At 45.3% G+C, this 26362-nt stretch overlaps 1 protein-coding gene across 7 annotated transcripts in view; it reads right to left on the bottom strand.

Moving 5' to 3' along the window:
- The window catches only part of PDZD2 (PDZ domain containing 2), a 341923-nt gene that overhangs the window by 71493 nt on the left and 244068 nt on the right, over positions 1-26362 (bottom strand). For 5 of the 7 annotated variants that reach the window (XM_074356721.1, XM_010955569.3, XM_074356742.1 and 2 more), the window contains 4 exons: positions 23345-23846; positions 14517-14659; positions 11227-11359; positions 6155-6310 (listed from right to left, as the gene is read on the bottom strand). In XM_074356721.1, coding sequence (XP_074212822.1) covers positions 6155-6310; positions 11227-11359; positions 14517-14659; positions 23345-23846 — 934 coding nt within the window. Of the gene's footprint in view, positions 1-6154; positions 6311-11226; positions 11360-14516; positions 14660-23344; positions 23847-26362 lie in introns of those variants that run through there. The other 2 variants (XM_074356763.1, XM_074356728.1) reach the window with 2 other exon arrangements.

Raw genomic sequence — 26362 nt, 5'->3', positions numbered from 1 at the left:
TAATACTAATCACAAGTCTGCACTCTTGGCATTCACTGTTCCTCACATTAGCCTCTAAGTTCATGTCACCAGGAAAATCTAGCTCAGGCCCCAAACAGGGGACAGTTTCTCACCCAGGACACAGGACTCAACCAGAAACGGCCCCTTTAGACACTTCAGTACAAGTCCTCAGTGCCCAGACACTTCTGGGAACAGTGAAGAGCTGCTACTTTCTCAATTATTCAATCAAATAAAACACAAGGGAGCCTCTCCTTTCTCTCCATGTAGAAAACAACACCTACCCCCAAGGATGCTAGCTTTTCCAGAAGACTATGAGTCAGGTTCTCACACCTCAGGGCTATGACACCAACCAAACAAGAATCAAACACCAACATCAGACTTACAGAATCGTAAGATCCAGTTCGTCTCATCTTTCCTTTCGAGAGATAAGGTCCTTTATTCCTTCTTCAAACCTAATTAACCAGAAGTTCTCCAAGATTTTCCAAAGTGGCAATTCCAAAAATGTTTGAACTGATTCCCTTGATGACAAAGGAAGCCGGATACAGGTCTGCTGATTGATGTGCTAAACAAAACCCTCCCTGCTAAGCTTTGACAAATGCAGATTTGGCAAAGACAATCATTACTTCCATTTTCCTTTTTTTTAAATTTTTGTTAAAAATATAAAAAGGGAAAGACAGCCTCCTAATCACTTAAGAAGTTATCTCACCTATTTCACACCTATTTTATATTAAAACTCTTCTTCCTCTCTTCATTTTAAAAAGAGCCGCTCTCTCAGAACACCAGATAAATTTTTTTCCTTAAAAATCTCATTTTTAAAAAGAGGAACTATAATTATTTACACTTGGGAAAGGATATACACTTTCTGGAATAATTAATAATAACATGCCACTCATTTTATTGGAGAGCTCTAAAGATCTCAAATGTTAGCCTGAGTCCAAATCACTGGGAAGGCTTATTAAAAAACATTTTTAGATAATACCCTCAGAGTTTCTGATTTAACAGGTCTGGAGTGGGACCTGAAGATTTTTATTTCAAACAGATTTCCATGTGCTGCTGATGCCGCTGGCCTAGGGACCACAATTTGAGAACCACTGCTCTACAGACAGTTTTATAATTGAGAAATATGTACTGAGTATGTATTGAATACAAGGTACTTCACTGGATACTGGTGGCCCAAAGAGGTATATCTGACTTTAAAAGTTTACAGACTTAAGTATTTTCATTCTTCTCCTACAGAGATACGCAGCAGCAAGTAAACAGAAAACAGAAGATGCTAAACGCGGGGTGAGCAGCGATTGGCAGATTTAGGAGTGTCAGGAGAGCGCTGCGTGTGCGCGTGCACATGTGTGTCTGTGTGCGCTTGCGTGTTTAGGGCTGCGGGAGCATATCCAGGCGTCAGGGCAGCACGAACAGGCTGGGGCTGACAGCCTTCCACGTTAAAGAGTTGTGACTTTGACTTCAGTGTGATTGAGAGCCACTGAATGACTTCAAACTAAGTGGCACGGTCAGATTCTCTTTTAAAAATGGTCACAGCAGAGCAGAAGACAAAGTGGCAAAGAAAGACTTGAGAAAGAGTGGCCAATCAGGTGGATCAGGACCACAGTTGGTCTAGGGGAGGGGACCAGACTCAGGTCTTTCTGAGACCAAACTGTCAGTCATTAATATTGGATGTGGTGGTGGGTGGGAGAGGGAGAGCCCTCTCTCTGCAGCCAGACCCCACTGAGATGGATGACAATTATGCAAAGGACTGTGGGATGTCACTGTCCCATTTTCTTTTTCCTGACTCTAGTCCTCACACTTGATATTCACCATACAGTTCTACTGTAAGCATGGCTGGAGCTTTTTAAAAGGAAGATCTCATTGCTGTTTACTGTGGCCATGAAAAATAAATCATAAAGGTGCTCATGGCAGGTCCTTAGCATTTGTATTACTGTTGCTCCATCTAAGTGCTCAGATCGTCTGCAACTTACAGGTACAAGAAAAGTCAATGCGAGAGTGGAACTTGGCAGCAGGTTTAATCATTATCATCTGGGAAATAAAAGGCTTTATGACTTAGTTGATAAAACAGTACCAGGTTTCTTTCATTTAAGTGGTTCATTAGTGCTTAAAAAAAATGATAAAACAGACTTGGATTGTAAACACAGAACCAAAAAGAAAATTTTTTTTTCTCTATAGTTCAGCATCTTTTAGAAGGCCCACTGGGGAAGACCCTGGGCAGGTTATGAAGCTGGGAAAATGTCACGTGCCCACTTCCTGGCCCTGCAGGGTTCTGTCCAGGCCCAGATCTCCTGGCTTGAAACCAGAGCTCAAGAGAATGGCTGACAGATGATGGGCGTTCAGGCAAGGCTGACGCGTCTCCTCCTCCATGATGCTTTGTGAGGGGGCTGGAATGGAAGAGGAAGTGGGGCGAGGGGGTGTCCGGGGCACAGGGAAGGCAGAACTACCTGTCAAAGCACGTTCAGTGCTGGTTTCTCCACCGACGACGTGCGTATGAGAGTCAGGGTGACATGATGGGGAAACCCAGAAATCCAGCACTGAAACCTGTACTTGGGGGAACTACTGCTCACAGTCATTTGTTTCTCCTTAACGGCAACTTCACGTTTCCCAAATACAGTGTGCTATGACAGAGCACGTTGAAATTCCTTTGGCAAAATTGTAATAATAAGCATATACAACAATCTGTGATTAATTGGCGCACTTTTAAAAGATAATGCTCTTGTTGATAACAAGACCCGGACACTGTGCAAAGTGAAAACGAGTATAACCTCTCTGGAGAAGACCTCGAACTAAGCAATTCTCCTGCTACAAGCTGTTCAAACAAATGAGAAAATGAAAACTGTGCACCGAGCTACATGGACAAAGATGATCTATATAGAATTCTTTACAATTTTGAAAAAAATTAAATATACTTGTGATTGATGTAAATGGAATTTATAGTAGAAAATTAGTAAAATAAATTACGGCACACCCAGGCTATGAAATATTAGCCGTTATAAATCATGTTTTAGAAGACCCTTTCATGACATGGGGAAATGTTCGTGATTATATTACCGAGATCACAGCAAGTTTCAGAAGTATGTTACTATGCAGTGAATTAAAAATCCTTATGTGCTTAAGGAAAAAAATCGAGTAGAAAGGCATAACAAAATGTTAAAGACGGCTGTCTCTGACTAGTAGTATTGCGGGTGATTTGTATTATCTTTTCTGTTTTTTTTTTTTTTTTTTTTTTCAGATCAAAAACCACTTATGTAGTGGAAACACTGCTTTTATAATCAGAACAACTCATTTAACTGATAACTTAGAATAAATTTATAAAAAGCAATATAAATTTATAAAACTACAATAAGTTTAAATTATAATTAAAAAAACACATAATGGCCCATTTATCAAAGCCATATTTAGTGCAAAAAAATTCCTAGACACATAATTCCTTGGAGTTTTTGTGAGAGATTATGAATTATGAAATTAAAAAAAAATGTAAGGACCATAATCTTTCCACAGACTACTGTGCCACATAAATGGCTTTGGGCCTTTTTGTTTTTTCTTTGTTTTTGAGGGAGGAGGTAATTAGGTTTATTTATTTATTATTATTATTTTGTTTGACTGGAGGTACTGGGGATTGAACCCATGACCCCATGCATGCTAAGCACGGGCTCTACCACTGAGCTATACCCTTCCCAACTGGCTCTGGGCTTTATCAGAGGAGGTGCAGGTGGGCTGCAGCCTTCTCCTCTCTTTAAATCCCAAGCTTCCTGAGCTCTGCATTGAGTCTGGCCGAGTCCTCCCAGGGCCCAGTTGCTGAGCGGTGGGATCCTGCTCAGGCGGGGGAGCTCTCCAGACTGTGGGCACGTGAGGGGAGAGCCCGTGGGCTGGCGCCGGGCTGGAGCACGGTGTCTGGTGGGAAAAGGTGGGAATATCGGAGTCAGGCTGGAGATGAGGAGTCTGCCGGCCGGACCCCACAGACACCATCCCCTTCTGGGCAGAGGGTGACTGCTGTGCATACAGAGATCAGAGAGTACCTGGGGCTGGGGCGTCACGGGGAGGAAGGGTGGGTGGGCTCGGAGAGACCTGGGCCTTGAAGGATGGGCAGACAACAGTGGGGGAAGAGACACAAGACGGTCAGCCTATTCAAGGCTCATTCAGGGAGACTCTCTGTAGGTCACTCCCGAATGTGGAATGTGGATATCACCCCATCAGCCCTCGGAGGCTGCCATGATGCAGTCAGCTATGGGGAGTAACCATGCTTACGGTAGATAAACCTAGTTAAATTTTGTTGTCAATTTTTTCTTTAGTTTCAGATGAATCCTTGGTCTGTTGTCTGTTTTTAAATTTATTTACTAATAACGTAACACCAGAGGGACTGGCTAAATTCTAGGGATTCACTGGGAACCCAAACCAATCATTGCATTTCCACATCCCATGGAGTTCACAGTTGGATAGGAGAAACAGCTCTTAATCAAATAATCACAAATCTAAATGTGACGAGCAGGTCACAGGATCTGGGTATGAGGGCTAAGAGACAATACAGATAGGATATATTCTGGACGTTTCTCTGAAGAAGTAACATTAGGGATCCAAAACATGAATCAGAGACAGTCAGGCAAAGAGGATTCCAGAGAGACAGAATAGCATTCGCAAAGGTCCTGTGGCAGAAAAATGTGCAGTCATCATGAGGGACTGCAGGAAGGGCAGTGTGGTGGCTGCACGGTGAGCTCGGTGTGAGGTGAGGTCACAGAAGTAGGCAGGGGTCAGCCATGGAGGCAGCGGGGGTCATGAACATTGGTATGGTCTCTATCCTTGCTAAAAGTAAAATTAAGGAAAAAAAGTTAAGATAAAGTGGCTACTGAATGGTGTCATAACACAAAGAGATGGGAATAATCACACAGCTGTCTTTAAACTGCTCATTTCAACTCCATCCATTCAGCTCTGGTTTACCTGCCTCACAGCTTAGTGCTCTGAGAAAGCTCTCCTTTGAGAGAAAAGCAGCTGATTTCAAAAGCATTTGAAATCAACAGTGGGGCTGTACAAGGCCTCTGGGCAAATTACAAAAAGGCACCCCTTCTTCAAGATGTTTTCTTTCTTTTACTGGAAAATTGTCCTAATGGACTGATTTTATTAGAGCCAAGCTCCTTACCGCCATCTTCCAGAAAACTGTCATCATAAATATAAAAGCCTATGATATTCATAATGTAAATGATGCTCCCATTAGGTGGGGGTACATTTGTGCAGTCCACAACCTGCACAACCATACCCAGTGGCCCTGGAACTCCAGTGACTACAAAGAAAGGGGAAAAGTAACTTTGTCTTCCTTAAGTTAAAATATCATGTTGTATAAATGTGATAAGAGATACATTTTTTTTCCCTAAGGCCTAATTATAAGCAAGACTAACTTCCCAATGCTTACCCATGCTGCCTAGGTTCACTGCTGGTGGGAAGGAGTAAGGATTCCAAATAGCAGAAAGAAGGCACCCTCCCCAGGGCTGGTTGGACAGGGAACAACAGCTAACAAGGGTTTACACTGAAAACGATGCATCTGTCAGATCTGAGATCCAAAGAGGAAACCACAGAGCCGCACGGCAACCACAGTTAACCACAAGCCCTTGGGACTCAATGCCAGGCCACGAGTGACAGCAGACCGTGAAGGCGTGACATGTTACAGGCAGTGTAAGGAAGAGCTACAAGCCCAGTAAAAGTCCTGATTTGATTAAAATCAGAAGACATAACTGTGTAACTTCGCCTGAATGGGTTTGGTGTTATTTTAACATTCCACTTTCAACCAGAAATCGCCACTTTCAACCAGAAATCTCTAAGTTTAAATTTACAAACTACTTTTCAAACACGCTATCAAGCAGCAGGAATAAAACCCTGGTATAGATTATTAGACATCCTAGAAACTGACAGACACACTGAACTTAATACCCTGTTGCTCTCTTATCCTGTTTACAGTGTCCATTTTTTTTTTCTTAAAAGTATTATCCTCATAGATTTTTCTGGGTGATTCTGACAAAAAAATAAAAAGATGCACTGTGGTCCTCTCCCATCCTGGTCTCCATCACACTATCCATCTCAAGTTTTTATCTCTGGCCCTGGCGCCCATGTCTTCGGGAAAACATCATTCTAGCAGACCAGCCCGGGGAACCCCAGGCACACTTACTGTTCCCTGGACAGAAGACAAGCCGGCTCCTTCGTCCTCCTCCCCGTCTGGCTCCTGGTCTTCGTTGTCAGTCCAAGAGGACACGTCCTCTACCGAGCTGGTTAGATCAGGCAAGCTCTTAGATGTTAACCGGAGGAGGTCCTCTGCAGAGCTTTCCTACAGGGACAGAATTAAAGGCCCACAAATTACCCCATGGCATCAAGGTCAAGGAAAACCTAACAGAGTCACCTGTGGGTGGTCACATGCTCCCAATCCAAAGACTATATGGAATGTATGTTCCGTACTTCCAGGTTTGCAAGGTTACCTCAAATGTCAGGGGTATGGAACCAAAGCAGTTTTTTCCCCTGGTGAATCTATGCTTCTTAAATGAATGTTTCTCTGGGCAACCTAACGTCCCTGAACTTAAGATCCTTTGAGGCTCTGCCCTGTCTCACTTTCAGGATATAGTTTAAACCCCGTCATTGACAGGCCAACATCTTAGAGATGTAGCTCGCCAAGCTACCCTCCTCCTTCATCCTTTCCTCCAACCCACCCCTTCCATTCAAGCCACCGTGACTTTCAAACATGCCAGGCTCACCCCTGCTCTGCTGACTTTTCCATCAGCAGCTCCCTCTGCCAAGACCACTGTCCTCTCATGACTAAGGCCCCTTTGGGCAAATCTTGAGCACCCTCTCCTGCAAGCCTTCCTGAATCTCCCCTGGAGGCATTCCATCTGCCCCTCCTTTCTTCTCTAACATCCTCTGCTGGTTATCGCCTCGCTGGGTGTGTCTCACTCATCTGTCTGCCCTGCTTGTCTGAGAGCTCTCCAAACTTCACATCACTTCTACACAGCGCTGTGTCCCCAGGTCTGGCTCAGAGCTCAAATATCCATCACATCCTCCCCTCTCCCATCATTCAGCTCACAAGCCTGTGTTCTTTAGAAAGAGATTAGATTGTTTATTGAATCACAATGTCAGAGACTGATAATGTCTTTTCAGCGAGAGCAGCCCTTGCACAACTTTTGAAGGTCAACAAGAATACGTGGAGTCAGAATCCATTAAGAGCAGACTCTAAAAGGGGCTTCATCCATACAGCCTTCCCTCCTATACACAGATAAGGTCAGGACAGTTGTGGGAGGCAGGTGAGATCAGTGAGGCCACGTGACATTCCCAGTGACAAATGAGGTGCACACGGGAGCCAGCAGCTCTCCTGGGAAATGACACAGAACTCAAGGCCAGGGATGGGGCTCCAGGGCCGATCTGAGGCCAGAAAAAAGAGCCATGTGTCCTCAGCTCCTTCCCCCACACCAGCAATTTCTACAAGGAAGGAAACAGGTGAAAAGTTTTGATCATCATATTCCTTGGGGGTGGACAGAGAAGAGAACAAAAAATACCCATCTTATAAAAAGGACGTTACAAACTATTAGTGAGTTGGCACCTGGTGACAGTGACGTTTGTTACTAGTTTGAGGTAGATTCTCCCTTCAAGGTACCTGAAACTCATTCATTTTTGATCAGTAATGGTGAAGACCGTACTTTTAGACCTTGCCTGAAGAAAGGAAAAAGAGTCATTAAAGAAAAAGTGAATTGAGTCCTCTTCTGTGATGTCAGTTCTGCTCAACCATGAATAGAAAAAGAGTTTAAAAAAAAGAAATGAAGGTCCTAACTTCTGGGTAAGTTTCCCCACAGCCATGGGACAGAATACTCCACAGTCATTAAAAACAGTGCTATAGAAATGGGCTTCCTGGCGTGGAAAGAGTTCTTACAGTATGCTGCTTAGTGAAAAGGCAGGTTAAAAATAACATGTCATAACCATATTAATAGCAGATGTAATAACGAACTGGATGTAATAATATGTGATAACCATAAAGGCAAACATTTCTCCATGTGCTCACTGTGACCAACTACATTGTTCAGAGCCTTTCATGGTTCATTTACTCTTCCTAACATCCCATGAAGTAGTTATTGATTCTCATTGTACAAGTGAGAAGACAGAGATTGAGAGAGATATGGTAACTTGCTCAAGATACACAGCTTTTAAAGGGCGGCGCTGGCACTTAAATCCTGGTGGGACAGCCTCCAGGTACACTCTGCCTCCCTGTGTCTGATTCCATTTAAAAGAAAACGCTGTGTGTTTTGCACACACGTACGTGTTCCTGTCTGGAAGGACACGCCAGTTAATGGATAGTACTGTTGGCGGTATTACAAAGATTTTATCTAGTTTTTCTTCTGTATATTTTTTCTGGGTTTTCATTAGATATAATAAATACATATTCCTTGTTAATAAAAACCAAGAGTGAAAAAAAAACCCAGCATGAGAGAAATCTGTATTGCTATGCATGCACTTCTAGGAATATCAAAACGAACTTGGATATTCGGAGTTTTATTCATTCAACGAGGACTTTCTAAGCTCCTCTCTATACACAAACAACTCACTTGTGTGGAAACGTGAGGAAAGTAACTGCTGTGTTTCCAAAACGATGCCTTGACGTCTTGTGACCAGGTGACTGTTATCTACAATCATAATTTATATTTTTATCATTCCTTATATTCAGCAAGTCAAAAGTTCTTTTTCTCTTCTCCCTCTCTTCAAACATTAAGACAGAAATGAAGTCTGTCAATGACTTGCTCTTGTGGGATAAAGAGGAACAGCTGTCAAGAGGTGCCTAAGGACCGACTTCTCTTTTCTCCTCCGTGGATGAGCCCCTTGGATGGTGTGGATTAAGATGGGGAACAAACAGCAGGCAGCTGCTGCAGCAGAGCATCGCCCAGCTGTAAATACAGCACATGGCAGCAGTGAAAGGTGTCATTCCTCCGAGCGCTGGGTCAGACTTAGGGCCGTAGCTCAGGACAGACAGCCAAGAGCCAACGGACTGAGGACGAGAATGGACACCCCATTCCTTGGCCCTGGATGTTGTTGGCCCTACAAAGACCCCAGCAAGTGTCCCTAAATGCCAAAGCCTCTGGCAGGAAACACTACCGTTTTCTAACCCCATTGGTCCTGGGCAGCTTGGTGTCTGGGAAGAAGCACAGAATTCCTCAGCCCAGTGGACCCAGGCTGAAACCTGCTCCTGCCTCCCACTACTTTTGTGACCTCTGGGCGAATTAATTAACCCCTTAGATTTTAATTTCATCCTTTGAATAGAAAGAACGAATAGCTCTCTCCTGGGATTATTTTAAGAATTAAATGAGCTAGCAGGTAAGCAGCACCTGGCACCCAGTGGGCACCTGATACACGTGTCTTTCTTCCTTCAAGCCACTGAGTGAGACGTCGGTCAGGCATCGAGGTCTGTTTTCAGAAATCTCATGGGTGCCTTTTCATTATGGCTTTTCCTATGAGTGGCCGTTTTTGGTTTTTATTTTCTGTTTTCTTTGTGGATAATGGCTGACGTAGAGGAGATTTCTCTTCCCCATTTTCCAAACTAGGAGGAGACAGAAATCAGCATAGAAATAAAGGTTTGGGGGACATGATATAATGTCTGCGTTCTTAAGCTGCAGACTGTGGGGAGGTGGGCCATGCAAATATATGACTGTGTGTGTGTACGTGTGTGTGTACGTGTGTGTGTGTGTGTGTGTGTGTGTGTGTAAGAACCAATAATACATTTCAAACTCCCAGCACATCTGGCCCAATGAGGAACTTGCTTCTCCTTCCCCTGTTGTGTTTCCCTCCTTGTGCGATTCACCAGGCTGATGGAGAACATCCCTGGCTTCGCCTCCTTCCCCAGCAATAGGGAGGAGATGCCGGGTGTCCCACAGCATCTCTGGGAGGGGAGGAGGGGGCCTGCAAATGGAGAATGTCTCAGCTCCTGCCCGCAGGGCCTCAACGCCAGCTCCTCCTGCCGAGTCTTTGCCGAAGCTCTGTACTCTAACGGGCAGCCTGAGAGTCTAGGTCAAGGACTTAGGGTCAATGGTGTAAAGGGAAGAAAGCAGGTTTTTCAGATAGCCCAAAATACTTTTCTAATCTATTTATTAAACACTCCCCAAATGGGCAACAGACCTTGCAGTCTAAGGAGGAAATATATAAAACCTGCAGATGCTAGATTCAAAGGTAACATCAGGGGTGACGGGGGGAAAATTAGCCGTCTTGGCAGGAGCGTGTTGACGTGAAGGCGTCAGGGCCGGCGGCCTCACACCACCAGTTCTGCCCTGAACTGGAACCGGGAAGAACCGGAACGCAGTAGCTCCCCAGTCCTCTGGGCCCTTTCGCGGCCTCACCAACAGCACCACGAGTCTGCAGAGCAGAACCAGAGAGCCCAGTTCCTCCTCCTCCTCGCCACGCCGCTGTGGGGTCCTGCCGCCTGGACCCAGTGCTCTAAGGCCGGCGAGAAACCCCGGGGAGAAAGCCGAGGGGGCCCCCGGGCCTCGGCGCTGTTTTCACACACTCCGGGGTGGGGGTGGAAGAAGCCCCAGCCCGAGGCCTCGTGAAGAAGAGGTGGCAGCGAGACGGAGGGGAGCGACAGACAGACGGACAGCGCTGCGCATCGAGAAATGACAGCATCAGGGCCCCCCTCGAGATGGGAGCCCCCACCGAAGCTCTGCCCCCTGGGCCATGTGAGGAGGAAGAAAGGGACGGGGGTGACTGGACAAACAGGATTCCGTGAGGCCGTGAGTCAGAGCCAGGGCCTGCAGCCGGCCTGCAGCCGGCCCGAACCTTCTGCCCTCAGGACCCGGAAGACGCACATCTCCACGCCCCTCCCCAGTCCTTGCTGTCCCCCGACAGCCACGTCTCCTCCTTGGTCTCCCCCCGCCCCGGGGGCGGTTGCTACTCTCTCTACCCCCAGCCCTTCCTCCCACCCTACCATTCTTCCCTTTTCCTTAGTCCTATTACTGTTTTTTGCTTTTCCATCTCCTGGATATACCTATAAAGACCCTTAAAGGAGAGCAAGATAATTAAACGCCCTTCAGCTAAGGGCCTCTTGTGGGCTTGCGCTGTATAATCTTGGGTACTTGAATGGCCTGAGGTAAACACAAGTACACGTGTGGGGGTGTGAGGCGGCAGTGGGGCAGGGGGAGACGTCTCTGGGGAGGGCTCAAAACCAAATTCACTACCACCACCATTTAAAATAGTTTCCAAAACAAAACAAAAACTACCTACCTTGCTGGCCACCACCAGCTGAACCACTCCGGTGGCAGAGCGAAGGATGGCCACAGCTTCCTCGTGGGAGAGCCCGACTAGTAAGTGACCATTGATTACCAGGAGCTCATCTCCTAAGGACAGTCTGCCGTCCCTGAGGAAATGGAGATGGGAAAAAAAAAACCCTTGTCAAGACATTCTGGGCTTGAGAAGGGCCCTTTCCCTGGAGCTGGGGAGGCCTGTGAGAGGGGACAGGTAAAATCGGAGAAGTCGGGACAACTGGAGACAGCTGGGACAGGACGGCTTTATCCTTCCGTCTGGCTGGGTCCAGATTCCCAGTTAGGGTAGTGAGGACCTTTGTGATTTCAGATGGTCACTTAGCACATTCTTAGGTCACCACCATATCCCCGGTCAGTGTCAGTGAAATGTCTCCCATCCAGGCGGAGACACGATAGAGGAAGCAAGACCCCTCGGTTTTAGGATCGTTAAGTCATCCTTTTCTCGGTCCTACCGGCCATCCTGCCCTTGCGACTGAGTCATCAGCTGAGTCTCTGAGCTCAGCCCCAAAAGGGCGAAGGTATCCTGAGCTCACCAGGAATCCTTCTCTAACCCAGGGGCCCTCTCTCTTCCCAGGGGACACACCCTTGCCCAGATTTCCTCTGTGGCACCTGTGACACTGCACTGCATGTGTCTGTAACCCCTGTCCCCCAAGAGTTATAGGACGTTGAGGGTAAAGTCTCACAGTGCCTCCTTCCCCTACGTGTCCCTACAGTCACGCTTCATAAGCAGAAGGATGAACAGAAAAAAACAAAGAAAGTGCCTGAGTTACCCCTGTTGCAGGTATCAGACCTGGTGTACAACATGGGTGTACAAGTAAGTTCTGTTTCTTTATTTCCTTTAAATTAAGTGAATAACTTGGAGCTTCCATCCCACTGGGTTGGCAGGAGACCCAGTGGTCACGGGGTCTGCCTGCCCTAGAGTCGGTCAAGGGTGGCAGACTGTTACAGAGCACTTGGCAGGCCCGGTCAATTGTGGTGGGTCAGCCGTCCTATGGGTTCCCACTGGGCCTCCAATGGTCTGGTCTCCCACGATCCCAAAGCAGCCAGAGGCTCTCCATCACCACTGCTAAATATGGGATGGGCAATCTGGTGAGGCTGAGAGACGCAGACCCAGAGCCCAGGTTCCACCATCATCTCCGAGGGCTTTACGTCGGCACCCAGGATGCTGCTCTGGGACCCATGCTCGTCTCCAGTACTCCCAGATTCACCCCACTGTTTCTCTCTGGTCTGTAGCCTCTGCCTGCCTTGCCCTCTTTCAGTGCATAAGCCAACTTCTCTCTCCTCCCCTACCTCACCAGTTTCTCTCTGTCTGCGTCCTCTAGGGCCTGCATCATAATCTTTTCTATGAATTCAGCCTTTAACAGAAGACAGGAGGCACCAGAGACTTCCGACAGCCTCTGCTTTCTGCCCTTCAAAAGAACCGAAAGCAGAGAAACGCTAAGAACCCCAGAAGTTTCATGGAATGGAAAGAAAAGGGGAATAAGAAAATAAAAAATAAGAGAACAAACAAACTAGAATTTCAAGGAAAAGTGTGGATGGAGAAGAAGGCTTCAGGAAAACAGAACATCATGGCCAGTGTCCCTGGGTTTACTTATCCACACCACCACGAAGACATCCCTGTCCCCATTCATTTTTATTTCCCTCTTTAATTCCATCTTTCTCATCTCCAGTTATTAACTAGAATTCCCCACATGTAAATTATACACCAAGACACACACACACACACACACACACACACACACACACACACACACACACACACACACACACACACACAGACAAATCCAGGGTAAGGGTGTACAAAAATGGTGAGACCCATTAGAAATAGCTCACATGGAAAACAGACATGAACAGTTCTATGTAAGCTCATCTCTGGGCACAGGAATTTCCTAATTGCCAACTTTCCAAAGACAGACTAGAACCTAGACCCAGGATTCATGGGAAAATGGCTGTCTGATGAAAGTTCCCTAAAACATACAACATCTGGGAAGCGTGATGATGCTCTTCTGGACACGAACTATCTAAGGCCTTAATCCTTCAGTAATTACTGCCACTTAGATCACTCCAGCAGAGATAAGGTTAACTGCACTTGCCCGTTGTCTCTAGCTATGGGACAGATGAGCGTGAGACACTGACAGTCTGTGCCCTGGCCCTCTCAGTGGTCTATTCTTCAGACTAAGTACTGCAAGCTCCTTCAACTAAGCCTCATGAGACATATTTTTCCATGTCCCCTGTGCCCTCTTGGACTTGGGCAGACCAATACCGCTATGGTTTGCCATTTCCCTCTTAATATCAGGGTACCTGGATTGAACACTAATTCCAGACTAGATTCACCCCCCTCATCAGTGAAACCCTACCTTTAAATGACTACTATATAGATGTGGGCATCCAACATATATACACACCCTACTGTGCTTCACAAATAGGAGACGCCCATGTATATAGAAGCAATTAGCTATATGGCAAGGAAGTGCCTTACATTTTGGGACAAGTACATCCCTCTAACTCGACATGGACCTCTTCTTTGTACATGCTCTGTCTAAGCACCATCCCCTTTCCTGCTTCAGACAACTGTTCAGGTTATAAAAGAAGTTTTGGAGTGTGAATTGTTTTTAGGTTATGAGAAGAAAAATTCTCATTTATCTCCCTCCCCCCATCTGCATGACAGAGACACACACATATAAGTGTGCATCAAATCTCAACAGACTGGGGTTGGGGGTGGGGGCTATAGCTCAGTGGTGGAGCATGTGCTTAGCATGCTCGAGGTCCTGGGTTCAATCTCCAGTACCTCTGTTTAAAGAAAAAAATCTCGACTGACCTACAAATCCAGACTCAGTCTATTTAAATCCCATCACTTTCCCAAGCCACCAGCCACAGTCTGTGGGAGGCAAGATGGCTAGATGTCCAGAATGGGGTGGTCTGTTGCATGGCACGGCCTTGACAAGTAACCACATGCCACCAGCACCTCCAAAGTCAGGATAAGCAATTCTCTTGAAACTCAAACTGGACTAGAAAGAAATCCAATCTCTCCTCCGTGGTTTGGCAGAACCTACAGCGTCCCCAGCAGTTGGCCGCTGCCTGTGCTCAGAGGTGCTTAATTAGAACCGCTCGTGCCTGGTTTCCTTCTGTGCCCAGCATCTTCCTTATGAACTGTAAGTACCAGGTCTGTGACCAGACAGAAGAGTCCCAGCACTCGAGGGAAGGGCAGGGAGAGGACAAGGAGGCAGAGAAAGGGGGAGAGTTACTAGTCACCTGTGAGCGGCACCTCCTTCCTTCACTTGAGTGACAACGATAGCGTGAGGTGAGCGCTTTGATCCTCGGCCTCCACTAACCTGAATTCCCAGCCCATCCGATTCTTTAAGCAGCTCCATCTTCCATATCCGGCCAACTTCCTCCTTGGAAGAAAAAGTGAGCACACCGTGAAGTATATGGACACACACATGCTACTGTCACAGGAGAGTGGAGCTGGCAGGTCAGGCCCAGCACTCATCACTTGTCAACAGATAGCGCAGGTGACCACGGATGGGAAAATGCCATGGGCTGGACCAAAGTCTTGAGCGGGCAGTGCTACCCAGTAACACTTTGTATGATGATGGAAGTGTTATCTATGTTCCGTCCACTCTGAGCCACCAGCCACAGGTGGCTATTTAATGCCTCAAATGCAGCTGGTGGCAACTGAGATGCTGAATTTTTCATTTCATTTTATTTTAGTTAAATGTAATTAGCCACCTGTGGCTAGTGGCCATGACACTGGACAGCACAGCAAGAGGGATCTGCGAATCCCCTGACCGAGGTCCTGCTAAGTGATGCTGCTTCTGCCTGAAACCCAGACACCACTATGTGTGTAAACACCGGCTGTGTCTGGGTTCCTTTTATTTACGACAGCTGCTAATTAATACAGGAAGATGAAAGGAAGACAAAGGTAGGTCTTGGCGCCAGGAGACTTCAACTAGTTTGAGCCCAGCTCCGAACTTATGGAAATCATCTAATGTCTAATAAACCCTCAGTTTCCTTGCCTTTAAACTGGGGATGATTATTAATGCTTCCAAGTTTGTTATTAGGATTAAATATTTATGGAAACAGGCAGCAGTGCTTCGGACATGTAGCAGATACATAATGCATGTTGATAAGTAACCATGTATTACTTACACAGGCATATTAGATATGTTAAAAACATCATATTGAATTGAATCTCAAATCTCCTTAAAACGTATGAATCAGATCTTTGGTAGGAGAAGCCACAATAGGAAATTAATTGATGAATTTCTTATTAACTTCACACATTGGTCAGAATGCTCTTTAAATACATTAAAAAATGCTTCCCTAACTATAAAAATCTATCCTTTAAAAAAACGAATCAAGGTCTCTAATTCCTCTGGACCGCCACTTTTCTGCTTTGGTTCCTTCTCCATTTGACTCTGTATTTCACTCCAAGGACGTAAACATATGCCCACTGAAAATGTCTGAGTTCCCTCAGATACTGAGCTGTTCTGAAAAATGAAAGCAAAAGCTTTCAATGTGATTTATCTGGGCGTCTGACTTTAGGCTCATTCCAGAATTCTGTTTAGCTCTAGGTATATGGGTAGGGGTCACAATGCGATCCTCAACATATAAAACAAAAGCCGTCTGCCTTCTTTATCCATCATGAAGGTCTCATGGAACTGTTAAGGTCCAATACAGACAAAGCCATCATCTCCCTAGAAATAGGCAACCTGCCCATTCAAGCTGCTTGCAAAGGAGAAAAAAATGTGAAGCATTTAGAAAAGCTGAAATGCATACTGTCAGAAACTAAAATGAAACTTTATGCAATAGTAAAAAAAAAAAAAAAAAAAAAAAAAAAAAAAAAAAAAAAACCAGATGTTGAACAGTCACTGATGTGCAGCAACAGGAATGTCTAGGGAGATCACTGCCAGACAGAGACCTGTTGGGTCCTCCACGTTTCTGGTCCAGCGCTGCTTGCTGGGGCTCCACGGCTCCAGCAACCTGCAGCGGGGCCAGCTGTCTCCTTCGTCCTCCGACCACAGACCCACGAAGCCCGTCTGGCCAAATGTAACTTCAGAGGCCACTGGCTTACCGCAGTAGTTCATGAACTTGTCAGTGCTCCCTACATCATCCAGTTGTCTCACTTTGGACTCCATGGGTTTTGGTTTGTTGCCTCTGACCCCTGGAACACCTTCCTCTCTCACTCAGAAACAGCCTCCCTGGCCTTCAAAGTCAGTCCCAGCTCCACTACTTCCAAGAAGCCATCCCTGAGAATCAGTGCTACTGCCGAGACAGCACACTTCCAGGACGTGAGACCTTCTGGCTGGCGGAGACCCCCAAAGGGAACAAATGCAGGGATGTGATCAGCTGTTGTCCTGGCATGCTCACTGGCACGTGGCCAGCCCTGTGGCTGCCTCCCTGGGCCTCACACTGCAGGTAAGGCAGAATGGTGGCTTGACTTGTTTTCTCCTTGGAAATTGTGCCGTGGCTCCTAGGGTCTTGAAGATGTGTGACAGTGTTCCTCCTTCCCCCAGGAGAGAAAAGCTCTGGGACTCTTTCCCAAGAGCAACGGGGACCACTGTTAGAGCCCAGAAATAAGAAAACCCATTTGGTTTTATTCCAAATTGTAACAACCTATCCATCCCTCTCACTAGTTATGCCATCATTTTCTCCTGTCCTGCCCTCCTCTTGCTAAACAGAAATTGTTAACATGGTTCAGAGGGTGTGACAATACGAGATACGGTCCTTTCTAATTTTTAAATGCTTTTGAGAAATAGGACGTGTGACAAGAAACATGCAAAAACTATGATCACGGGGAAAGAATAAGGGCCTAAATGTTCATCCTGACAGAGGAGTTAAAGACAGCTTTCATCAAGAGCAGCCACACGCCTGGTCTACACCCCTGCCCCCCTGCCCCCGCCCAAGACGCACACAACTTAGTTAAAAGCAACTTAGTTAACTTACTCAAAAGCAAAGCAAAACACAAGCCTAATAAAAATGGCTTCAGACTGCAGAAAGGACCAACGCGTCATAGAGCCCCCAACTACACTCATCCAGAAACAGATCTTTTCCACTTTTATCCAATAGTATGATCCCCTCCCCCAATAACAGACAGTAAGTAGGAAATATATGGGGAGAGTTCAAAGAAATCAATGCACATTTCCTCACCCTGGAATTTCCTGACCATCTCATGAAGGAATTCTGAGGAACACAAAGGGAGGCAGAAACAGGAAGAGGCAGATGTTATCAGTCTTAATTGTATGACTGTCAGCCTTAGATCTAGCCACCTAGAGCCAAAAGCTGCATTCAGTTAAAAATAAAATCAGTGTCTAAAGTTTATTAAGCTAAAGCTGGCATTGGCCAAAAACCAACAGGCTAACTTAAGTGCAATAATATTGAGTGTATTTCCAACTACCTCTTCACAATTCTACTCGTGTATCTACAACACACATCAGTTGGGTCGAGACAGGACTCTCCTCCTCTCCCGTTCCTGGCTTTCCCGTCTCAATGGGAACAGCAATATCATCTACTCAGGCTTAAGAGGATCTGCAAACCAAAAGCCCATGAATGATCTTAGATTCATCCTTCTATTTTCTACACCTAAACCATGAGCCGGGTCTGTAGGGTCTAATTGCAAAATAGATCCACATTCATCCACTTCTGCTCCTCTTTTCTGCCACCACCCTTGTCAGAGCCTCTGGCATCTTTCACTTGGGTTATCACAATAGCCTCCAATCTGGGCTCCCTTTTTATTCTTTACCTCTCACAAACTCTATGCCCCATTACACATCTAGGATGCCCTTTAAAAAAAAATACTTCATGATGTACTCGGCGTAAACCTTGCGACAGCTCCCTACTAGACTGAGAATGAGGTCCACACTCTGCAATGGTCTACACAAACGTTTGTAACCTAGCCCCGTCCACAACTCCCACATCACCTCCTAGTACCCTCTCCATCCCTCATTGTGCCGCAGTCTCTCTGGTCCTGGGATAGGCTACACTCCTGCCTCATGGCAGCTGCACGTGCTGGTTCCTCACATGAAAACATTCTGCACCCAGATTCTGCAGGGCTGCCCTTTCCTGACACTCAGTCTTCAGCTAAAACATGGCCTCTTTAATGAGATCTTTGCTGGCACCCGATATCAATTAGCCTCCCCCCTACAACGTCACTGTCCCACCATCTTTCACTTTCCTCTGTTTTATTTCATTTATTGTACTTGTGGTCAGCGTCTAACATTCTGATTTGTTTATTTGCTTATTTATATTGCTCGTGGCCCTGGTACGTGATAAATACCCCAGACAGGAGCCTTGTCTCTCATTTACCAGTGGGTTCTCCAGCAGCTAGAACAGTGCCCAGCAAGCAATACTGCATACATGTCCTTGAATTAACAGATATACAATGTTTATCCACTAATCTTATGGCTCCTCAAAAGTTATTGAGACTGACGTTGAGTAGTTCGCCCAGATGGGAGACCTGCGTGTTTGCCAACGTTCAGTGTGTGAACACTGATCCAGTTGTAGAGATGATTGAGTTCTGAAACAGACCCTGTCTAGACAGATGGCTTGGACCTTTGCTTCCTTTTACATTGGCTTAAAGGGCAATGAGAATTTGTCAGCCAGTTGAGAAAAAGCCAAACCATGCAAAATTGGACACTTCAGATGTCTGTGTTAATGTTGTCGGAGCGCTACCCTTTCCCGTAAACTGCCAATCACTGTGTGTGCTCACACTCATATCACTTCACGAAGGCACACACAGGATTAATTTACCAAAACAGGGGTAGTGAATTAAAGGAGCTGCCTCGGTTGCTTTTAAATGACCTCATCTTCTGCTGGAACCCAAAATAAAAATTTACAACAGCATCTTTGCCCCAAATGTGAGAAGACACATCATCCCACTAGCATTTCACTGCAGTAAGTTTTCTGGCTCCAGTTGCAGACCTATTCTGAGACTGTTTATCCTTCCTACTTCGAATGAGCCATTGGAAATGAAGAAACATGTGATCATAATGTCAGAGTTGAAATCCCTTAGTCATCAGACCAAAATGCTCAGCTTGTAGGTGAGAAAACTGAAGCTCAGAGAAAGGACATGGCAGCCCAAAGGCCACCAAACTGGGGGTGGAAGAACCAGGGCTGGAACTTGGTGCTCTGTCTCTCAGGCCTGGTGGTCTTGGGTGCCTTCAGTAATAAATATCTCCAGAGAGCCTGCACGTGCACGGCACTGAGCTGGAACAGAGAGAGCAAAGGCTCAGAGGCAAGAATGAGCATAGCCTTTTGAAAAAAACGAATTCAGCCCATATCAGGGAGGAAGAAAGCAGTGAGAAACAGAGGCAGAAAGTTAAGCAAGAATCCACTGAAGGGCCTCACATGCTATGTCAAGACAAGGTATTCAGGTGTTACCCCGAGGGCAAAGTGGATCCGCCAAAAGGGTCTAAGCTGCAGCGCGCATGTGTGTGTCCGTGTGCGCACATGCATGCACGGTAAGATGTATTCTTTAGAAAAGCCCTGGATGCAGTGGGGACAATGGATGATGGGATGAGAGAGGGAGCAGCGAGATGGGTGGGAGATTGTTGTAACTACACAGGTGAGAAAGGAAAGCAGCCTGGCCCTGACCTAAAGCTGTAGGAGGGACACGGAGAAGTGAAACAGGCAGAGATCCTAAAGAGAGAAGGCGGTGACAGGATTTGGTGATTGACTGGATGTGGGGCAAGGGAGAGGGCAGTGTTCCAGCTGACTCCAGATGCCAACTGTCCCCATGTGCCTGGGTGAAAGGCCTTTCCCAGGGTATGGGATTGTCAGTGCAAAACCAGGGAAAGTCCTGCACAAACCAGGGTGAGTGGTCACTGGTTGAATCTCAGGTTGCTGGCTTGGGCAGCTCTGTGGATGGTGAGACCTGGAGCACCGGAGCGGGTGTGGTGGTTCTGGGAAGCAGCACACCAAGTTTTAGGCATGATGTGAAATATTTAAGACGGGGACATCCTGCAGGCAGTTGGCAGAAAGCTTACGGGCTCAGGAGAGAGGTAAAGGCAGACACAAACTTAGGAGACAGTACCACATGAAGGATAAAAGTTCACCCAGTGGCCACAGGGCTTTTTAGAAGAGGACCACCCTCCTGTTGCCTCTGCTTGATGCAAACATCAGGGACCACCCAGGAGATGAACTCAGTGTGACTCCCCTTCTGTGTCTCACACTTCGCTAAAGATTCAGACCCAGGGCAGCTGTCCTGAGGTCTCTACTGAACCACTTACAGACAAGGCCTAGAGAAGGGGTCTGCCACTGCGCAGGGTGGATTTGGGGTACCTAGGGTAAGACCACAAATGGACCCATAGACACTGCGTCAGTTGTGGATAAACTCTCCTGACTGGCAGATGGTAGAATTCTTTTTTCATTGTTATGTGACTAAGTTCAGTGTGTTTATTTTTACCATGCAGCATTATAAAAACATACATTATGTGTATGTCACGTTGGAGGGGTAATGATCCTTACTAGACAGGGAGTAAGGAACTCTGAACTCATTTCTAAAACTGCTTATCTATGTGCTAGGAGATATTTTGGTTTAGAAGATGGGCCCAACTTTCACATTTTAAAAAATTAACCTGGTTGCATATGTATCATTACGTGTTAATATTTTATAGATAAAGCAATTTTCTTTAAAGGAGATATTTGTTAAAAGGAAATGTGTTTCCTCTAGGTCCATTAAGGGAGAATAGAAAATAAAAGCAAAGTCTGAGGATTTTGGGAGGGGGGGGATGTAATTAGGTTTGTTTATTTATTGATCTATTTTTAACAGAGGCACTGGGGACTGAACCCAGGACCTCCTGCATGCTAAGCATGTGCTCTACCACTGAGCTATACCTTCCCCCTGAGAATTTGTTTCCATGTAACAATTAGGTCTATGAAAAAGAAGTACCTGACAAATAAAAATGGTCTGAATGACTATATGCCTTGTCTGTGATTTATTAAGTCTTTGTAGATATATTAAATCATTAGTAAAGCAGAAACGGAACAACCCTGACGTGTCTAATCTCCTGTTATTCGAATGGAATGGAATTTTTCCCCCAAGGCTTAAGAGGTAAATAGCTAATTTTTTGTTTTTCTGGAAATTCCATCTTAGCATGACCTTGGGCTCATCCTGGAGTTAAATATAAATCCACCCAGCCCAAGAAGCTAAGAGACCTTCCTTGAGGGTCTCTGGGTCTCAGTTTGGGTACACCAGGATGCAGAGGAAAGCCATGAAGATCTATTTCTTGCCAGCTCTATCAATCCTGGGTAAATGTACCTAGTGAAGATAATTCTGGGGTTGAAAAAGGTACTGAAATACTCATGCCTGAGACGGTGTGCTGCCCATTTTGCCTTTCCAAGACCGAAAGTACAACCAAGGCTTAATAATCAGTCTATAGATTTAGAATAGTTATGAAGAATGCAAATTCCAGATAGCAAGTCTCTCCTTTCTATAGGCACGTGGCTTAAAAAAAAAGTCCCAAGGCAATAGGTCAAAGTTTTTTTTTACCCTTTCATTTGTATCTTCTTGGACATTTGACCTTGAGTGCAAAAACCAGGCAAAGGAACTCTAGTATATGCAGTCGTAAGATAGTCTAATCCAGAAATTCAGCTTTATGTTATTGTCTTTAATTAGGATAAGCAGAGGATGGTGTGGATTTTTTTTTTTAATTAAAAAAATTTTTTTTTTAAACAGTGGGTATTCCAAATTATTTCCACTGTGTCCTAGGCCAGATGAAAGCCTCTTCTCTGGACTGAATATGAGATTCAGCCTTCAACCTTCATTACCTTAAACATTCAAAATGATTAAGCGAACCAATACTCTCCAACTTGCTGTTTTCACCTTAGGCTTTCTGTGTATTCACAGTCTAATCATTAGAAGAAAAAAACCATACCAAGATACGGTATTCATTGATAAGGAATATATAATATTTTTATTGCCCTTAATTTGGGGGAGATGTGTACATTATAATCTTTTTATTGCCCTTAATCCTTTTTTGGGGGGGCATAAATTGGTAGAAAATCATTGTTAGAAACATTAATTATTTCTCCTTACTTCTTTGTACATTCCATCTACAAATATACCTTCTTTGTGTAAGGCTTTATGAAGATCACCCAGCTCCTCAAATGAAGGAACATGGTCCCGTGAGAGGAGAGTTATTTTGATTCTTCTCAACCCATTATACAGATTGGCTATAGTTGCAGGAATATGCGTGAAATAGCCTTTCCAGAAATTATATTCACTCCTGGGGCACCATTTCCCCGGAATCAAAGCTGAACTTGATACTTCCGTGCCCATTTTCCACCTTTCCAACTTTCTCTTTCATCCTTAAAGGGCATCTCCTGAGTCAGAGAAGAAATCAATAAGGAACCATATAAGAAGTTACTGTTTCGTTAGGAACCCAGAGGAATATCTGGCCAAGAGGATTCCTGGAGGGAGCACACTGACTCTAAAGAAATGTAACTTTACGAGAGAGTGTCGCTTACAATGGGGGAGACAATCTGAGGCCTGAGGTGTATTCTATTACCATTCAGAATAGACCACATCTGCTTTAGGTAAGACTAGCCCTGACCATCACAGCTGGATATCATAGTATCAGAGATTGCTGGGAAGCTTCCAAACTTCACCGGAATTCAGCAATATAATAACAATCCCACGAAAATGTCCCTGGTTTTGAAGTGTTAAAAATAAAAGCAGATGCTTCCCTGCAGGTTGGACATCCTGTGTCACACTGAGGCATGGATATTTATGCTATCAGCAGCCACCAGGAATTCTTGGCCTTCAGTGGCAATTCCACTGGTGACAGCAGTGATAAATAACGTTGCAGTTCAAGCACTTTATCTGGGCCTCATATGACTCAAATTATACCACAGAAGGCTTGAATTTTCCACTTAGGATCACTCAGCTAGCTCTTTATTTAAATGGGATAAAATGACTTGAATTTTTTTGTTGTTATTGTTATGTCCTCTGATCATTTATCTTAATAAATCTGTTGGCTTCTACATGCAAGGTCATCTTAGATGTATTTTCTAAATCTTAAACGCAACTTCAAACAGCATTTCTTTTAAAATTCAGGTTCTACAGTCAAACCAAACCTTACCCGTGCCAGGCAGTCGCTGGACTGGAAGTCCGTCTTCCCAGATTTTGAGAAGTGCCGTTTGTCATTGCTTGTGGGCTGAGGAGCATCTGTCTTTGAAATTCTAGGCTCTGTCCCTCTGTCCAATTCCGACCTGTCTAGATGGGATCCAGCCACCTCCTTGAGCGAATCTGGGCCATTTTCTAGCTCAAAAGCATGACCGTTTCCAAGTTCCGGGTCTAGGCCATTGTCCAGTTCGGAGACAGAGTCATTGTCCAACTCACAGCCAGTGCTGCTCTTGGACTCTTCAGCAACTTTGTGAGTAGCAGGCCTGGCAATGACCCCAAACTTTCTTGCTCTCTTTCCCTTTTTCACAGTTTGGTCACCCAGCTCCAAGGTAGGCGTCTCTCCTGGTTCAGAGCTGTTGCTACTGTTGCCGTTATAAGGAGAATGGACTTTGTGCTTGAAGCGACGCAGCATGATCAGGTAGATAAAGCCGCCATTCCAGCACTGTTCAGCCAGGTAACTGTAAGGGACAGAGAGGTGCCGGTTAAAACCCTCAAAGCATCTTCTGGAATGATGCAGCAAGTGGATGCATCCGATGGCCCGACCAGGACCCACGTGATTAAAAGCCTGGCCAAGTGATCAAGGCACCAAGCATCTTAAAGAGACTCAACACTCAATTTTTAATCTATTTAATTGTTGACGCTAAAAATAACCCCCAAACAAAGCAAAAAGCCACCACGAACTGGAAATTACTAATGAAAGTACCCAACAATAGGTAGTCAGAGGAGGATTTTTCTATTAACAGAGCAAATCCTAACATATCATTAAAAAAATTATTCTCCACTCCCTCCACAGTGTGTTGCATCAGAATTATGCTAGCCTCCCATTCATAGCGTTCTGATGTAGCAACACTGCAAGTCCCCAGGGTAAACCGGAAGAATAGGTTGGGGTAAATGTAAAGTTCTGCTCTCAGGATCAACAGATCAACTGTACAAGAAGAATCTGCCTCCCAGCAGTTAAAATGAAAAAAAGATCCTGAGGTGGGGGATGGAGGGGTTGGCCAGTATTAAGATGCAGTTGATGAAGGAGCATTGACAAGTATGAGTGGCACTGAATGAGGCTCAGGTTCATTTCTTGGTAGTAGTTCTAGTTTGGTTGTTCATAGTGAGACAGGCTGGGACCTGGGACTCTGGGCTGCAATGCTGGCCCCTGGACAAAGGTGTCTCCTCGAGCAACAAAATACAAAGAAACTATCAAGGACTAAAATAACCGTGTGCCTGCGCAGTTGGAGCCAGTTAGGAACAATAAGATACAAAAAGACCAAAAACCTAATTACCACTTCTGAGGTGTCCAGAGCAAAAGCAGGGTACTGCGCATGATCCCTGCACACAGCACCACCAAGGGGGTGGGCAGACCACCTAAGCCACCCACTCCAGCCCCACCCCATTTAAGGGACTGGCTCACCCTTCCCCCTCCAAAAACAAAAGCAGGGAGGGGAACCTGTTACTTATTTTCACTCCCACTGCTGCAGCACCAGTCCCAGGAAAGCCTTGCCTGAATTTCTCATCTGGCCTCTTATCAATTTCTATTGATTAAGGAGACCAGGAACCCTGGTTGGTAACAATAGCACATGTGAAGTGTCATTTCCAGTGTGGGCATCACATTAAGAGGAACACTGACAAAGTGGAAAACACACAGATGTAGGAGACAGCTGCTAAGCTGGCCACCAGGAACAGAGGGAAGAAGGAGGGATGTTTAACTTGAAGAAGACAAGGGCCAGGCTCACTCGCTTTCACATGTATATGAGGGCTGCCAGAGGCTTAGAAACAGGAAATCATATAAATGAGGTAACACATGCGAAGCCTGACACACGACTCCTCCAGATTTTAAAGAATAGCAATAGAATATTAAATGAGATGAGTAATTAGTAGTGTCCAGGACCAGATCATTAAAGCTTTAGCAAAGAAAACACTTGCAGAAAGTCAGGAAGCCAGACTGGGCTAGACCCTCCACTCTTGCCACCCAAGATAAGGCAGCACAAGCCCCAGATGAACCCCGGGAAACGCCTTTGCCCCTGGCATCCTGCCGCATTCTGCACACCACCGGTTCCCAAGCAAAGAATGTCAACAACCAAATCCTTAACGAATCAGACCTGCTTCCAGCCTTCAAGTGCCTACAGAGAGAAGGCCTGGGGCTATGTTACCTACATCTTCAATAAGTGAAAAACAGAGAACTTTTCCAAGTACACTAAACTGCCTTTCCCCATCCAGGGCTGAAGAGCAGACCTGAGAGCTGGGGCAGTCAGTATGCGAGAAGGGGACCAGGCTGTAAGGAGAGGTGACCAACTGTGTTTGAAATGTACTAAATTCTGGGCCAAGAGCGTATCTAGTGGGCAGGTAAATGCAGTGACAGGAACTGTCCCAGAGAAGAGAATTCTGTACTTCTGCCTTGGAGTAAAGTGAACAAGAGAGATGAATCACTAAACATTGACCAAAGCTAGGAAAAACTTTCTTTGCTCCTGGGCTATAAACCATGGTAATAAACGTCTACATAAAAACCAGACAGATAAAAGATACAGCCCTCAGGTTGCTCTGTGAAACACAGTGAGATGAAGAGGCATGAAGACTTGACCACTGGAGTCCAGAAAATGAAAATTAAACTTGGTTCTCAGCACCATTTTTCTATCTTTAGATTTCTTGTTGTTGAATTATGTAGTCTTTTCCCATATTGGATAAAAATCTTTTAAAGTAATTAGCCATAAGAGTAATTAGCCAGATTGTAAGGGTTTTCTTTGAGCAAACCACTACTATTAATTGAATACATATGCTCAGATGTTATACAAAACAGTATGGGGTTGTAAAAACAGAGCAAGGTTGAGAGTTAGACACCTAAGTTCTCATTGTATCTTTGGCCCCACCATGTAAAACAATGATAATTATAGCAAATTTCCATGATTGATGAACAGATAGACAAAACATCGTATATCCATATAATGGGATATTATTCAGCAATAAAAAGGAATGAAGTTTATGCTAC

The sequence above is a fragment of the Camelus bactrianus genome, chromosome 3 (genome assembly GCF_048773025.1).
Source record: "Camelus bactrianus isolate YW-2024 breed Bactrian camel chromosome 3, ASM4877302v1, whole genome shotgun sequence".
NCBI lineage: Eukaryota > Metazoa > Chordata > Mammalia > Artiodactyla > Camelidae > Camelus > Camelus bactrianus.
This window is presented reverse-complemented; position numbering and strand designations above follow the sequence as displayed.